Below are 17,750 nucleotides of genomic sequence, written 5' to 3'. Positions count from 1 at the left end.
CTCTCTCAGATACAGTAGATCTCCTTTTATATTCACACTGTCTGAGGCTTGATCTAATTTCATTTCACCGCTGATCCCATCAAGAATCTGGAGAAGGGGTCAAAATGGACATGTGATGTAATCACTCTGTGTGTGTGTGTGCGTGCACACCAATGAGTGTAACCGACGTGAAATGGCTAGCTAGTTAGCGGTGGTGTGCGCTAATAGCGATTCAATCGGGTGATGTCACTCGCTCTGCGACCTTAAGTAGTTGTTCCCCTTGCACTGCAAGGGCCGCGGCTTTCGTGGCGCGATGGATAATGATGCTTCATGGGGTGTCAGTTGTTGATGTGCGCAGAGGGTCCCTAGTTCGAGCCCAGGTTGGGGCGAGGAGAGGGACGGAAGCTATACTGTTGCATGAGCATGCTTGAGTGTGTGTTTAATGCCATATCAGTCCTGATTAAAAGTTGAAAGCCCTACTAAATGAAACCACTAAAGCTGTGAACAGCTGAGATATCCATTTGAGTCACTCTGCTGCAGGAGACTCAAATGGACTGCAATTGTGACCAAATGGCAGGCAGAGGGAAGGAGAGAAAGATATGTTATTGATTCTGCAGGGTATCTTGGAGTCAAGCGAAGGTATTGAGTGAAACACAGAAAACGACAGCACACGTCAACAGAAACAGCACCACTACATAGAATAAACCACTGAAACAACCTTGCATTTTTTTTAATGAAGAATCCAAACATTTGCTTTCATCCATGTAATGAAAATTCAATATGGACATATTTTTCATTCTTTGATTTTATGAGATAGTCAGTCATCTCTTAGAAAGGAAGATAAGAGCAAACCCAAAGGTGGCAAGACAGGTTCGAAACTGGTGTGGCAAAATGTGTACGTGTGTCACGCTTGTCGTTGGAAATGGAGGACCAAAACGCAGCAGGGACATGTATACTCATCTTCTTTATTTATGGGAAAAGAAGAGAAAAACCAAACAAACACGTATACAAAAATAACAAAACGATGAACGACAAAATAACAGCCTTGAAGGCAACACAGCAATCCAAGGACAATCTCCCACAAATGCACAGACAAACACACCCAACTAATATAGGACTTCCAATCAAAGGCAACACCAAACAGCTGCCTTCAATTGGAAGTCCACCCCAATTAACCCAACATAGAAACACACTCACTAGACTACACATAGAAATACATAAACATAGACCACAACTCAAAACCCTGAAATAATAAATCAAACGCCCTCCTAACTAACACACCACCCTGAACCACATAAAACAAATACCCTCTGCCACGTCCTGACCAAAGTACAATAACAATTAACCCTTATACTGGCCAGGACGTGACAGTACCCCCCCCTTAAAGGTGCTACCCCGGAAGCACCTTAACAAAAAATAACCCCAAGCAACACCAAAAGAAAAATTCCCCTTTACTAAAGGGAGGGAAGGGAGGGTGGTTGCCGTCAACGACGGCACTGTGCTACACCCCCCCCTCCCCAACCCACCTATATCAGGAGGTGGCTCCGGTTCTGGCCGTTCCAGGCAGTCTGGCCAGTCTGGCAGCTCGGGGCAGTCTGGGCAGTCTGGCAGCTCGGGGCAGTCTGGCAGCTCTGGCAGCTCGGGGCAGTCTGGCAGCTCTGGCAGCTCGGGGCAGTCTGGCCACTCTGGCAGCTCGGGGCAGTCTGGCCACTCTGGCAGCTCGGGGCAGTCTGGCCACTCTGGCAGCTCGGGGCAGTCTGGCCACTCTGGCAGCTCGGGGCAGTCTGGCCACTCTGGCAGCTCGGGGCAGTCTGGCCACTCTGGCAGCTCGGGGCAGTCTGGCCACTCTGGCAGCTCGGGGCAGTCTGGCCACTCTGGCAGCTCGGGGCAGTCTGGCCACTCTGGCAGCTCGGGGCAGTCTGGCCACTCTGGCAGCTCGGGGCAGTCTGGCCACTCTGGCAGCTCCTGACTAGTGGGTGGCTCTGGCGACTCTTCACTGACGGGCGGCTCTGGCGACTGGCGGGCGGCTCTGGCGACTGTTGACTGGCGGGCGTCTCTGGCGACTGTTGACTGGCGGGCGGCTCTGGCGACTGTTGACTGGCGGGCGGCTCTGGCGACTGTTGACTGGCGGGCGGCTCTGGCGACTGTTGACTGGCGGGCGGCTCTGGCGACTGTTGACTGGCGGGCGGCTCTGGCGACTGTTGACTGGCGGGCGGCTCTGGCGACTGTTGACTGGCGGGCGGCTCTGGCGACTGTTGACTGGCGGGCAGCTCTGGTGACTGTTGACTGGCGGGCAGCTCTGGTGACTGTTGACTGGCGAGGCTGGGTTCACGCACTTGAAGCCTGGTGCGTGGTGCTGGTACTGGGCGTACCAGAAAAATTATTGGGGGTGCCTCTCGTGCTTCTCCCTCAGCGCGTCCAAGGCCTTGTACCTCCGCCTCTCTGCCTTGGCTGCCTCAATTTCCTCCCGTGGGCGACGGTACTCCCCAGCCTGGTGCCAAGGTCCAGCCCCGTCCAGAACTTCTTCCCAGGTCCATCTCTCCCGCCAGTCAAACAACTCCCCTTTCCTCTGCTGCTTGGTCCTTAGTTGGTGGGAGATTCTGTCACGCTTGTCGTTGGAAATGGAGGACCAAAACGCAGCAGGGACATGTATACTCATCTTCTTTATTTATGGGAAAAGAAGGGAAAAACCAAACAAACACGTATACAAAAATAACAAAACGATGAACGACAAAATAACAGCCTTGAAGGCAACACAGCAATCCAAGGACAATCTCCCACAAATGCACAGACAAACACACCCAACTAATATAGGACTTCCAATCAAAGGCAACACCAAACAGCTGCCTTCAATTGGAAGTCCACCCCAATTAACCCAACATAGAAACACACTCACTAGACTACACATAGAAATACATAAACATAGACCACAACTCAAAACACTGAAATAATAAATCAAACGCCCTCCTAACTAACACACCACCCTGAACCACATAAAACAAATACCCTCTGCCACGTCCTGACCAAACTACAATAACAATTAACCCTTATACTGGCCAGGACGTGACAACGTGCCTTTTCTGGGGCCTGTAGTTTTACCTGATCTCATTACCTGGTCAGGTAAAACTCTGAGTCCAACATTAACTTTTTTTCTCACTTGCCTGACCAGACTCAGCTGGCCAAAAATCGACTGGCCCGAACGAAACTTCTACTGGTCCGGACATGGTGTAGTTTTTAAATGCATTGGGGTTATGCAGGGACTATAGGTTGGCATGCTTTCTCTCTATATGCAGTTATTAAAAAGTTATATTTGGTTATTATGATATTTATTACAAAGCTTTTTAATATAAATTAGCAAAGTAAGTCATTACTCTATTCTTTAGAATTGCATTGTATTAATAGCTTTAATGTTTGTTTCTAAATAGGAAGCTGCCCATAATGGCTACATAATGGCTTCAAAAGAGATATCAACATGGCTACTGCAGGCTAGCCAGGGAATGCTAAAGCAGGGCTTGACATTAATGCTTGTCCTCTTGTCCCGGACAAGTAAAAAAACAGAAACCACAAAACAGAAAATCACACAAAAATCACAATTACTCTGATCAGAATTGGATCAGAGAGGCCAACATTGGAATAATATTCAAATCTATTTTCATGTACATACAAAGCCTACAGGACAAAGAATCAAGCCTTTAGAGGTTCATGTTGATTACCCTACATTATATTTGTCAAACATGACTGGCGTTTAGCCCATATTTATGAAATTAAAAGTCTCATTAAAGTTTGGCAGCATTTTATGGCGCGTCCATCATGTCAGCATCGGTCTGGACATGAGGCTGTAGCCAATATGCATGTCACCTATAATGTAGGATAATCAACATTAACCTCTAAAGGATTGATTCTGTCAACATACTCAAAGCACAAATGGCCACAAGACCGGAGAGCAAAGGACACTGTCTGTTGCGCACCGCATTTTGAAACGAATTGTTTAACCCAATGAGTCCCACCGTATCACCGACGTGTTTTGGAATTCTAACCCCTTTCAAACATGATGTGTTTGAGTTACAGACTTCTTGTCCCATTGGATTTGTCTATTAGTCTGTGTGATCAGTGAGGGCTGAGCTAGAGTGTTCCCGGTCTTTTATACAAAAACATCAGAATAGTTTCAGCTACAAACTATTAAATGCTATCTATGAAAAGCTGAGACTCTGACACATGACACTCACAAGCGACACAAGAGTTGTTAGCAGATAAGGGATTCTTCTACATAGAATACCATTTGAAATCCCAGGACATAGAGTCAATAATACTGTAATAAGCTCACATAGTTGCTGTCACGAACTCCACACAGTTCTCACTGACTAGTTGGATATTCATTTCCCACTGAGCAAACAATTAATGTATAGGATTCATAGAAATTCATTTTTATCAGGTTTTTGCGTTGACGGAATGTAACTGTTTATGTCAAATCGTTTTGTGTTCTACTTTTAGCCCTGGTTGTCCTGAAAATAAAATGGTAAAAATGTTTTATTGGGGCTAAATATAAAGGGACACGCAGATCAAGTCAGATAAATGAAAAGTAGATTTTTGCTGGGATCTCGGGACTGATAGTTAAAACCTGGACGTTTTATGTCATTTTATGAAAGGGAAAGGAAAGGGAAAGAGGATACCTAGTCAGTTGTACAACTGAAATGTGTCTTCCGCATTTAACATTGTAATGTTGTAATATTTTATAGGCTACCAAGGGTGGCCAACCATCCTCCAGGAGAGTGTTGTATTTTGAAACAGACTTGAATATGCAAAGAGTGTAGCCTTCATTTTTGTCTGATTCTCTATGGTAAAAGAGATAATAATATATATTGTGTTGTAAAGTGGTTCCTTACAATGATGTCAAAATTGTTACAGACCATTTTTTGGGGGGCGACAAGTAGAAATAAAAGTGAATGTCAAGCCCTGTAAAGTGTATTTTTGTAGCTTTCTTTTTACAGACTATTAACATTAGCCAGCATATTGCTAGTATGTTCACTATTGAACGTTTACTTTTGTTAATTACTATCCCTAAAATAAATAAGCTCTGCGCTTCTTTTTGCTCCGGACAGCTCGCGTGTGCCGTGTGAACGTAGCTTGGTGGTGCTTGAATAAACGGCCAATCATATTGCTCAAAAACAAACAGCGCACCTTTTCTGCGTCTAGTCTTCAATGGTTTTCAATGGTAGACTGCAACAGAGCAGATACATGTCTAACTGGAACGCAAAAATACTGTCCCGGTTCTGAATAGACAAAGCCAATCCAGCCATACAAATCCCACCAACACTCAATAACCATCCTTCATCCAACAAACCAGTGGCTGTAATAATTTGAGAAATCCTCAGAAGACCTACAGTGGGAGTGCAATCGATAAACTTCACTCCCTCCCAGGAGATTACTCCACCTCTTCAAACACGTCATATGGTACCATCCATCATCTTAAAGAGTCTCAATGTCATGTTGGTGGGCTGGGAAACAGGACGCTGCTGAAGTAAAACAATTAGGCACCACTAATATCCTATCTGAAATCAAATCAATCAAATAATGGTATTCCTCACATGCTTTGTAAACAACACGTGTAAAATAACATTGACATGCTTACTTACGGGGCTTTCCCAAAAATGCAGAAAGAAAAGAGAGAAATAATTGAAAAGTAATAACACGTTATAATAAAAGTAATAATAAATACACAATGGGTGTTTCTCAAAATGCATACTACCGTGCTCCGAATCTGAGGGTCCGTGCCATATCTTTTCAGCCTCCTGAGGGGGAAGAGGCGTTGTTGTGCCCTCTTGACGTGTTGGTGTGTGTGCACCATGATAAATCCTTAGTGATGTGGACACCAAGGAACTTTAAGCTCTCGACCCGCTCCACTACAGCCCCGTCGATGTGAATGGGGGCGTGCTTGGCCCTTAGTTTCCTGTAGATTGCATCAGCTCCATTATCTTGCTGACGTTGAGGGAGAGGTTGTTGTCCTGGCACCACACGGCCAGGTCTCTGACCTCCTCCCTATAGGCTGTGTCATCGTCATCGGTGATCAGGCCTACCACCGCAGTGTCATCAGCAAACCTAATGATGGTGTTGGAGTTGTGCACGGCCAAGCAATTATGGGTGAACAGGGAGTACAGGAGGGGACAAAGCACACACCCCTGAGGGGGCCCCCGTGTTGAGGGTCAGTGTTGCAGATGTGTTGTTGCCTATCCTCACCACCAGGGGGTGGCCCGTCAGGAAGTCCAGGATCCAGTTGCAAAGGGAAGTGTTCAGTCCCAGGGTCCTTATCTTAGTGATGAGCTTGGAGGGCACTATGGTGTTGAACACTGAGATGTAGTCAATGAACAGCATTCTCACATAGGTTTTCCTCTTGTCCAGGTGGGAGAGGGCAGTGTGGAGTGCAATAGAGATTGCGTTATCTGTGGACTGCCACATCTGTTAGGGCGTTAAGGCAAATCCGAGTGGGTCCAGGGTGTCTAGGATGATGGTGTTGATGTGTGCCATGACCATGGCTTCTGGTTAGGATATGTACGTATGGTCACTGTGGAGACATCATTGTTAATGAAGCTGGTGACTGATGTGGTAAACTCCTCAACGTCATCAGATGAAAACTGGAACATATTCCAGTCTGTGTTAATGAAACAGTCCAGTAGCTTAGCATCCGCTTCATCGGACCACTTCCGTATTAAGCGTGTCACTGGTACTTCCTGTTTGAGTTTTTGCTTGTAAGCAGGAATCAGGAGGATAGTTTTGGTGAGATCTGCCAAATGGAGGGTGAGGGAGAGCTTTCTATGCATTTCTGTGGGTAAAGGTGATCTAGAGTTTTGTCTCCTCTAGCTGCACATGTGACATGCTGGTAGAAAGTAAGACGCATTTCAGTTTTCCTGCATTTAAATCACCGGCCACTAGGAGCGCCGCCTCTGGATCAGCATTTCCTATTTGCTTATGGCCTTATACAGGTTGTTTTGTACGGTCTTAGTGCCAACATTGGTTTGTGGTGGTAAATAGACAGCCACAAAAAATTGATGACAATTATCTTGGTAAATAGTATAGTCAACAGCTTATCATGAGATAATTTAACTCAGGCGAGCAGAACCTCGAGACTTCCTTAATAATCGCTCACCAGCTGTTCTTAACAAAGAGACACACATCTCCCTCCTTGAGTTTTCTGATGCTGCCGTTCATCCTGCCGATGCATAGAAAAAACAGCTAGATGTATATTATCCATGTCCTTGTTCAGCCATGACATAGGATATTACAGTTCTTCAGGTTCCGTTGATAGGATAGTCTCGAACGGAGCTCGTCCAGTTTGTTCTCCAGTGATTTTCACGTTCGACCAACAGAACGGAGGGCAGAGGTGGATTATTTATTTGCGAACATAGTTTTGTCAGGGTGCTCGCCGTCGGCGTCTTTTCCTTTTCCGTGGCTCTGGGATCAGGGCCTGGCCCGGGGTGAGCAGTATGTCCTGCACCGCCGACTCGCTGAAGTAGAAATCTTCATCTAAAGGGAGGTTAGTGATCGCTGTTCTGATGTACAGAAGCTTTTTTGGTCAAAGGAAGAGATGGCTGAAACATTATGTACAAAACAAATTATGATCAGCTCAAAAAAGCTATAAAAATAACAGAATTGGTCAGGAACACACAAAACAGCAGATATCCATTGCAGCGCCATTCTATATAAATTTAGACGGTATATGTGAGCCATATACTGAAAACTTGTTTTATGTTCAAACACAAAGAGCTGTCTGTGAGTGTGCGTCTGACCTCCATACTTAACCTCTGATCTTTAAATTACCATCAGGAACCAATGTGAACTCAGAGAGGACAAGGGTTCTAGAGAGACGGGAGGGAGTGATGGAAAGTTAAGAATATTTCCCCCAATTCCCAAAGACTTCAGACAAAAAGAAAACTACTCCCATGTTTAATGGTTACATTAATAGCCATTTGCTTTATTTGACAGCCATAATAAATTACTCCCCTGACAATACTCAGATTCTCTTTCTGCCAGATTCTCTTTTTCAGTCAACCACTAAAATATATCTGTGGAAAAATCATCCTCAAACGTCTGGCTCTGTTGTTTGCCAAAACCAACAAACGTATGCATAAAAGAAACACATGAGCGATCGTTATTGACACTTATAAAAATGCATTCGCTTATCTTCTCCGACTGGTTTATTTTTAGCTCGTTGTGGTTGTTAATTCTGTCTCGGCACTTTGAATGCTTGAAAGACAGAATTTTCTGGGTTTCAACATTTAGCATTCAGTTGCTTAGCAACGCTGGCCTCAAAGGCTTGACGACTGAAGGCAGACGTTGCCGTCTCCGTCTTGTTAAGCAGGGGGGATGGAGAGCTAGACCTCCCTTACGCTATCCCAAAGATAATATTCATTGAGTTCCGAGCTGGCCGTTTGATCCCACTATGGATTATGTAATTATTACCAGTTACAGTAAGCAGGGGCTGACATGCAGATAAAGAGGGGTAGCCTGCCCTGAGCCTGTATTATAAAGGAGTAGCCTAGCGCAGCCCATCTGATCAGTTTATCTCATACTTGCCCACACCCTTACAAAAAAAAGTGTAGTTTTGAAACTGTAGTAAAAGTGCAGTAACTGCAGTCTACTGTGTTAACTGCAGTCTACTGTGGTATACTGCACAGTAACTGCAATTACAATGAAATTACTGTAGTGAAAAACACTGTTATTTTGGACACAGTATTTGCAGCATAATGCGGTTATACTGCACTTTAAATGCAGTTATACTGCACCGTACTGGGGTTATACTGCAGTGTACTGCAGTTATATTGTACTCTGACTGCAATCTTTTTTCTTAAGGGCAGATCCATCAGCCTCTTGTTTTACAACCTGTATTTACTTTATACAGGGGTGCAACTTTCATGTCCCCCCCCCCCCCCACATTCTGAAATTGCATTTTTTGTCCCCCACAGTTTTATCATTGGAATGTGATACAAACAAGGCAACGGTGTGCTTTAGGACCAGGCGGAAGACTCCGAGCGGTCGGGTAGGCTGTTCGGAGTGTTTATCCGACAAAAAAAGTATAATAATAATAATTATGTCCCGCCCACTTCTAAAACCAAAGCTGCGTCCCTGACTTTATCACCCCATCTATATGGGAGATGTGTCGTTGTCAAAGATACCGAGGTCTGTTTGGAACAGAAAGACAACACATCTGGTGCTTGATATACTGGTGTAGTAGGTACACATCTTGCGTTAATGGCTCTCCTCTGCCAAGCGTAAAAATATAATGATTGTGGCAGCCTGGCAGGCGTCCTCAGGGAGATAGTGGTATCCAATGCAGTTCATTATTTTTCATGCTGCAGATTGAAGTCAAAGCACTGTGTGTTGCTCAGTCCTGTTGTCCTGCTGCAGAGCTCTCCTCCCTAGCTGTCTTCTCCCCCCCATGTCCTCCACTGTGTTTACTAACTGTTTATCTATTGCCTTGATTCTTCCATTGCACAAGTCTGGCATGGTGCTCTAACCCCTCCAGACAGAACCTTTCCTCTGGCCCGGCAGCCAAGTTTGAGACACAGTTTACAGAGCAGAGATTCCTGACAACCACTGCACTGCAGTCTCGGCCCACATGACCTTTTCAGTTAACCCGCAGGGGAGAAGGAGAGCCAGGGTTCACCAGCACACACACAGACTCAACTGTCTACCCCAAACACACATAAACATAAACACACACTCAGTCACATCTACACAGCTAAGACACACTTGGAGCCCCCCTCAAGTGTCCCACAAAGTTTGGAAAATAAATCTTTAGTCAAGAGACAGTTTGTGCATCACGTGTGTCTTCAGGACTTGTAGGGCTCCTATGGAATCTAATTTATAATTTAACGCATAGTGGAACACTATTAAGTTGCTCTGTATAAGAGCATCTGCTAAATGACTAAAATGTAATGTAAAATGAGTACAGAGAGACTATCGAGTTTGAAGGTGGTCCGCATCAGTTGTAATTCTCTGAGGAGATCTGTGTGCCAGAGGACATGGTTGGGAACATAAACAGGGAGAGCAGTTAGCGTCAGTGGCAAGGTGGAAGTGAGAAAGATTTGGGGCTGGGAGGCTGACTCACCTGGTCTAGAAAGGTCCAGGGTCTGGTTGTCTTCTGTCCACTCTTCCTGCATCAGCCTGCGTCTGGAACGGACTGGAACGCCATCCTCTCCAGAATGAGACCCGGATGACTCCGGCTCTGTTGAAATATAAGACATTTGGCTTGTCATTTGAGTATTGCATTGCACCGAGGCTCCTCAAAACACTGGTCAAAAGACACTATTGGACACAACATTCAAAGGCTTGTGTTCTAACGCAGATCTGACAGAAGATGAAGAGAAATTTGGACACCTCATTATGGAGGCTGGAGAAAGAAACCGGAGCGGGTCAGCAGAGGAGATCATGTAATCTTTTATGAGCGAACTCTCATAAACCATTCATCTCTGTAATCTCTTCACGGTGTAAATCCCTGTTCTATATCCCTCTGCTGATAGCCAATCTCTTTATTTGGGCTTCAGCTTTGCACCACTATATAAGGAAGGACAGCATCAACAGGGAGGACCTCCACTGCTACACTACATGATCTATTTAATTTAACCTTTATGTGGACACCTGCTCGTCAAACATCTCATTCCAAAATCGTGGGCATTAAAATGGAGTTGGTCCCCCCTTTGCTGCTATAACAGCCTCCAATCTTCTGGGAAGGCTTTTCACTAGATGTTGGAACATTGCTGCGGGGACTTGCTTCCATTCAGCCACAAGAGCTAGAGAGGTTGGCCACTGATGTTGGGCGATTAGGCCTGGCTCGCAGTTGGTATTCCAATTCATCCAAAAGGTGTTCGATGGGGTTGAGGTCAGGGTTCTGTGCAGGCCAGTCAAGTTCTGTATGGACCTTGCTTTGTGCACGGGGGCATTGTCATGCTGAAACAAGGAAGGGCCTTCCCTAACCTTTTGCTACAAAATTGGAATCATCTAGAATGTCATTGTATGCTGTAGCCTTAAGATTTCCCTTCACTGGAACTAAGGGGCCTAGCCCAAACCATGAAAATCAGCCCCAGACCGAGCTCCACCAAACTTTACAGTTGGCACTATGCATTCGGACAGGTAGCGTTCTCCTGGCATCCGCCGAACCCAGACTCATCCGTCGGACTGCCAGATGGCGAAGTGTGATTCATCACTCCAGAGAAGGTGTTTCCACTGCTCCAGGGTCCAATTGCAGCGAGCTTTACACCACTCCAGCCGACGCTTGGCATTGTGCATGGTGATCTTAGGATTCTGTGCGGCTGCTCGGCCATGGAAACCCATGTCATGAAGCTCCCAACAAACAGTTATTGTGCCGACGTTGCTTCCAGAGGCAGTTTGTAACAGAGTAGTGAGTGTCGCACGCTATGTGCTTCAGCATTCGGCGGTCCCGTTCTGTGAGCTGGTGTTACCTACCACTTCGCGGTTGAGCTGTTGTTGCTCCAAGAAGTTTCCACTTCACAATAACAGCACTTACAGTTGACCGGGGCAGCTCTAGCAGAGCAGGAATTTGACAAACTGACTTGTTGGAAAGGTGTCATCCTAAACTCAGCAAAAAAAGAAACGTCCTCTCAATGTCACCTGTGTTTATTTTCAGCAAACTTAACATGTGTAAATATTTGTATGAACATAACAAGATTCAACAACTGAGACATAAACTGGACAAGTTCCACAGACATGTGACTAACAGAAATTGAATAATGTGTCCCTGAACAAAGGGCGGGTCAAAATCAAAAGTAACAGTCAGTATCTGGTGTGGCCACCAGCTGCATTAAGTACTGCAGTGCATCTCCTCCTCATGGACTGCACCCGATTTGCCAGTTCTTGCTGTGAGATGTTACCCCACTCTTCCACCAAGGCACCTGCAAGTTCCCGGACATTTCTGGGGGGAATGGCCCTAGCCCTCACCTTCCAATCCAACATGTCCCAGACGTGCTCAATGGGATTGAGATCCGGGCTCTTCGCTGCCCATGGCAGAACACTGACATTCCTGTCTTGCAGGAAATCACGCACAGAACGAGCAGTATGGCTGGTGGCATTGTCATGCTGGAGGGTCATGTCAGGATGAGCCTGCAGGAAGGGTACCACATGAGGGAGGAGGATGTCTTCCCAGTAACGCACAGCATTGAGATTGCCTGCAATGACAACAAGCTCAGTCCGATGATGCTGTGACACACAGCCCCAGACCATGACGGACCCTCCACCTCCAAATCGATCCCGCTCCAGAGTACAGGCCTTAGTGTAATGCTCATTCCTTCGACGATAAACGTGAATCCAACCATCACCCCTGGTGAGACAAAACCACGACTCGTGACCTTAATTGCCTACCGTCTGTAAGCTGTTAGTGTCTTAACGACCGTTCCACAGGTGCATGTTCATTAATTGTTTATGGTTCATTGAACAAGCATGGGAAACAGTGTTTAAACTCTTTACAATGAAGATCTGTGAAGTTATCTGGATTTTTACGAATTATCTTTGAAAGACAGGGTCCTGAAAAAGGGACGTTTCTTTTTTTGCTGAGTTTTGAAAGTCACTGAGCTGTTCAGGAACAGGCCATTCTACTGCCAATGTTTGTCTATGGAGCTGTGTGCTAGATTTTATACATCTGTCAGCAATGGCTATGGCTGAAATAGCCGAATCCACTCATTTGAAGGGGTGTCCACATACTTTAAAAAAAAGATATAGTGTATATCTAAGTGATTGTCTCCTATGGAAACACATAAGAGGTAGCCACTACCAACCACTGAGATCTATCTGTCCAGAGCAGAGCAGAGCCAGCCAATGGGCGCCATTACCCTCGGTTGTTATGAGACTGCTTGTTCTCTCTCTGTGTCCAGTCTGTTTCATGATCACTGTCCGCTTTGTTTTACATTACAGTCCAATCAACGTGTTTCACAAGTGTTTTGCTCTAGGCCTGAGCATGGGGGTGTGGCACCTTTCATGTGGAGGCGTCAAGAGGAGCCTGGGTAATGTGAAATTCTAAAATGGGCCCGTCACAGATGGCGCCGCTGCCGCCATCATTATTACACTCTCACAGCACGACCACACATCACAGAACACAGGGCTTTAACCCAGACCCAGACTGAGACCACAAAACACAGGGTTTTAACCCAGACTGAGATCACACATCACAGAACACAGGGCTTTAACCCAGACTGAGACAACAGAACACAGGGCTTTAACCCAGACTGAGACCACAAAACACAGGGTTTTAACCCAGACTGAGATCACACATCACAGAACACAGGGCTTTAACCCAGACTGAGACAACAGAACACAGGGCTTTAACCCAGACTGAGATCACACATCACAGAACACAGGGCTTTAACCCAGACTGAGACCACACATCACAGAACACAGGGCTTTAACCCAGACTGAGACCACAGAACACAGGGCTTTAACCCAGACTGAGACCACAGAACACAGGGCTTTAACCCAGACCCAGACTGAGACCACAAAACACAGGGTTTTAACCCAGACTGATATCACAGAACACAGGGCTTTAACCCAGACTGAGACAACAGAACACAGGGTTTTAACCCAGACTGAGACTACACATCACAGAACACAGGGCTTTAACCCAGACTGAGACCACAGAACACAGGGCTTTAACCCAGACTGAGACCACAGAACACAGGGCTTTAACCCAGACCCAGACTGAGACCACAAAACACAGGGTTTTAACCCAGACTGAGATCACACATCACAGAACACAGGGCTTTAACCCAGACTGAGACAACAGAACACAGGGCTTTAACCCAGACTGAGATCACACATCACAGAACACAGGGCTTTAACCCAGACTGAGACAACAGAACACAGGGTTTTAACCCAGACTGAGACTACACATCACAGAACACAGGGCTTTAACCCAGACTGAGACCACAGAACACAGGGCTTTAACCCAGACTGAGACCACAGAACACAGGGCTTTAACCCAGACTGAGACCACACATCACAGAACACAGGGTTTTAACCCAGACTGAGACCACACATCACAGAACACAAGGTTTTAACCCAGACTGAGAGCACAGAACACAGAACACAGGGTTTTAACCCAGACTGAGACCACAGAACACAGAACACAGGGTTTTAACCCAGACTGAGACCACACATCACAGAACACAGGGCTTTAACCCAGACTGAGACCACACATCACATCACAGAACACAGGGCTTTAACCCAGACTGAGACCACAGAACACAGGGCTTTAACCCAGACTGAGACCACAGAACACAGGGCTTTAACCCAGACTGAGACAACAGAACACAGGGCTTTAACCCAGACTGAGACCACACTCTGATCTAAGTCGAGTCTCTTTGAGACACTTTGTCACGTCAGGTCATGTCCTTTTGAGGAGGGAAGAATCAAAGATGTGGGGTTAAGATATGGGTACATCCTTCCCTCACTCCTTGGGATGAGCTGTCTGCTGCATTTTAGGCATTGGTGCTATGGTCCGCCTCGAACTAGACTGGAATTAGCAATAAATTAAACAGCCTTCAAAAACAACTGGGAAGGGAATACCTAGTCTGTTCCACAACTGAATGCATTCAACCAAAATGTGTCTTCTGCATTTAACCCAACCCCTCTAAATCAGAGAGGTGCAGGGGGCTGCCTTAATCAACATCCACAGCACCCAGTTGTTGATGGGGCAGATTGTTCCACCTTGTCGGCTCAGGGATTTGAACAAGCAACTTTTCAGTTACTGGCCCAAAGCTCTTAATTGCTAGGCTACCTGCCACCCTATAGTGACTAGGATTTTTTTATTTTACCAGGTAAGTTGACTGAAAACACATTGTTATTTACAGCAACGAGCTGGGGAATAGTTACAGGGGAGAGGAGGGGGAATGAATCAGCCAATTGGAAGCTTGGGATGATTATGTGGCCATGGTGGTATGAGGGCCAGATTGGTATGAGGGCCAGATAGGTATGAGGGCCATGGTGGTATGAGGGCCAGATTGGTATGAGGGCCATGGTGGTATGAGGGCCAGATTGGTATGAGGGCCATGGTCGTATGAGGACCATGATGGTATGAGGGCCAGATTGGTATGAGGGACAGATTGGTATGAGGGACAGATTGGTATGAGGGCCAGATTGGTATGAGGGCCAGATTGGTATGAGGGCCAGATTGGTATGAGGGCCATGGTGGTATGAGGGCCAGATTGGTATGAGGGCCAGATTGGTATGAGGGCCAGATTGGTATGAGGGCCAGATTTGTATGAGGGCCATTGTGGTATGAGGGCCAGATTGGTATGAGGGCCAGGACACGGGGTTAACACCCCTACTCTTACTGTAATGGGATCTTCAGTGACCACAGAGAGTCAGGACACCCATTTATTATCCTATCCGAAAGACAGCATCCTTCACAAGGCAATATCCCCAATCACTGCCCTGGAGCATTTTAATATTTTCCAATGCCCTACCACTAGAATGATACTGTGTGATGAATATGCAAAAATAATGCATTTATTGAGTAATACAAATATGTTGCCATTAGAAAGATACATTAAGTAATTACTCATTTTATTTCCCAAGGTTAGACCTATTAATGAAGCTATGGGGTAAATAACACGAGGTCAGTTATAAGATAGTGAAGGTATAAAGAGTGGGGAAAACTGAAGAATACTTAAACAGATATGACAGCTATTAAAGCAGAATACTAACAGTATCAGAACGTTGGTGTCATTTTTTATTTAACTAGGCAAGCCAGTTAAGAACAAATTCTTATTTACAATGACGGCCTACCAAAAGGCAAAAGGCCTCCTGCGGGGACGGGGGCTGGGATTAAAAATAAATAAAAAAATATAGGACAAAACACACATCATGACAAGAGAGACAACACAACACTACATAAAGAGAGACCTAATACAACAACATAGAAAGACAGTAACACATGACAACACAGCATGGTAGCAACACAACATGACAACAACATGGTAGCAACACAACATGGTAGCAACACAACATGGTAGCAGCACAAAACATGGTACAAACATTATTGGGCACAGACAACAGCACAAAAGGCAAGAAGGTAGAAACAACAATACATCACACAAAGAAGCCACAACTGTCAGTAAGAGTGTCGATTATTGAGTCTTTGAATGAAGAGATTGAGATAAAACAGTCCAGTTTGAGTGTTTGTTGCAGCTCGTTCCAGTCGTTAGCTGCAGCGAACTGAAAAGAGGAGCGACCCAGGGATGTGTGTGCTTTCGGGACCTTTAACAGAATGTGACTGTCAGAACGGGTGTTGTATGTGGAGGATGAGGGCTGCAGTAGATATCTCAGATAGGAGGGAGTGAGGCCTAAGAGGGTTTTATAAATAAGCATCAACCAGTGGGTCTTGCTACGGGTTTACAGAGAAGTATAGAGTGCAGTGATGTGTCCTATAAGGAGCATTGGTGGCAAATCTGATGGCTGAATGGTAAAGAACATCTAGCCGCTCGAGAGCACCCTTACCTGCCGATCTATAAATGATGTCTTTGTAATCTAGCATAGGTAGGATGGTCATCTGAATCAGTGTTAGTTTGGCAGCTGGGGTGAAAGAGGAGCGATTACAATAGAGGAAACCAAGTCTAGATTTAACCTTAGCCTGCAACTTTGATATGTGCTGAGAGAAGAACAGTGTACCATCTAGCCATACTCCCAAGTGCTTGTATGAGGTGACTACCTCAAGCTCTAAACCTTCAGAGGTAGTAATCACACCAGTGGGGAGAGGGGCATTCTTCTTACCAAACCACATGACCTTTGTTTTGGAGGTGTTCAGAACAAGTTTAAGGGCAGAGCAAGCTTGTTGGAGACTAAGAAAGCTTTGTTGTAGAGCGTTTAACCCAAAATCCAGGGAGGGGACAGCTGAGGATAAGACTGTATCATCTGCATACAACTGGATGAGAGAGCTTCGTACTGCTTGAGCTATGTTGTCGATGTAAATTGAGAAGAGCGTGGAGCGTGGGACATAGCTATGAAAAATCATTACTTTAACTCATACTCTCTCAACCTCAAAATCACGAGACTGGCCCACACAATCTCACGCACGTACACACGCATGCACACACACCTCATGATTGAACGCTTCAGCCTGATCATCTGTCGCTTCCTAGCTGAATATGTGAATCCATCCTCCAAGAGGAAACCGTAGACCCAGCTCTGCAGAGAATAAGACCCCTATTGGGTGAATGTTGACCTTATGATGTTCATACAAAGGAAATGAATAACTGCATCCCAATGTCCTCTTTTGTTCATACGCGCATCCTTTCCCACACAGTTTACATGCATATCCCTGTTCTCACTGCAGTGCAATTTCAATCATCTGTCTTCAGTGTTACTTAATGCAGTGCTTGGTGGAGACGTATTCTCTGAGTTCCCTCGGGTGATTATATGGGGTTCTGTGCAGGTTATTGGCTGAGAGTATGCCAGGTTGGAGCAGGGAAAGGGAAAGGGGGATACCTAGTCAGTTGTACAACTGAATGCATTCAACTGAAATGCGTCTTCCGCATTTAACCCAACTCCTCTGAATCAGAGAGGTGATGCTGAAAGTAGGCTCCCAATGTGAAGCAGGTGTCACACTCAAGGTGCATACTATTGGGGGAGGGGACAGGGGAGGGGATCCTCCAATCTGTTGGTTACAAATCTCTCTCTTTCATCCCATACAGCCGTTTATCAATATGGTTACATAATGATCTCCTCCAAGAAATTAGGTAATCAGGCATATTTAGTGAGGGCAGTATTTAATG

At 45.7% G+C, this 17,750-nt stretch overlaps 1 protein-coding gene across 1 annotated transcript in view; it reads right to left on the bottom strand.

Moving 5' to 3' along the window:
• LOC115154706 (sodium/potassium/calcium exchanger 3) overlaps nt 1-17,750 on the bottom strand; it is a 29,380-nt gene that overhangs the window by 10,921 nt on the left and 709 nt on the right. Inside the window, exon 3 of the mRNA XM_029701191.1 lies at nt 10,082-10,198. Within this exon, the coding sequence (XP_029557051.1) occupies nt 10,082-10,198 (117 nt within the window). The remainder of the gene's footprint in view (nt 1-10,081; nt 10,199-17,750) is intronic.

The sequence above is a fragment of the Salmo trutta genome, chromosome 19 (genome assembly GCF_901001165.1).
Source record: "Salmo trutta chromosome 19, fSalTru1.1, whole genome shotgun sequence".
NCBI lineage: Eukaryota > Metazoa > Chordata > Actinopteri > Salmoniformes > Salmonidae > Salmo > Salmo trutta.
This window is presented reverse-complemented; position numbering and strand designations above follow the sequence as displayed.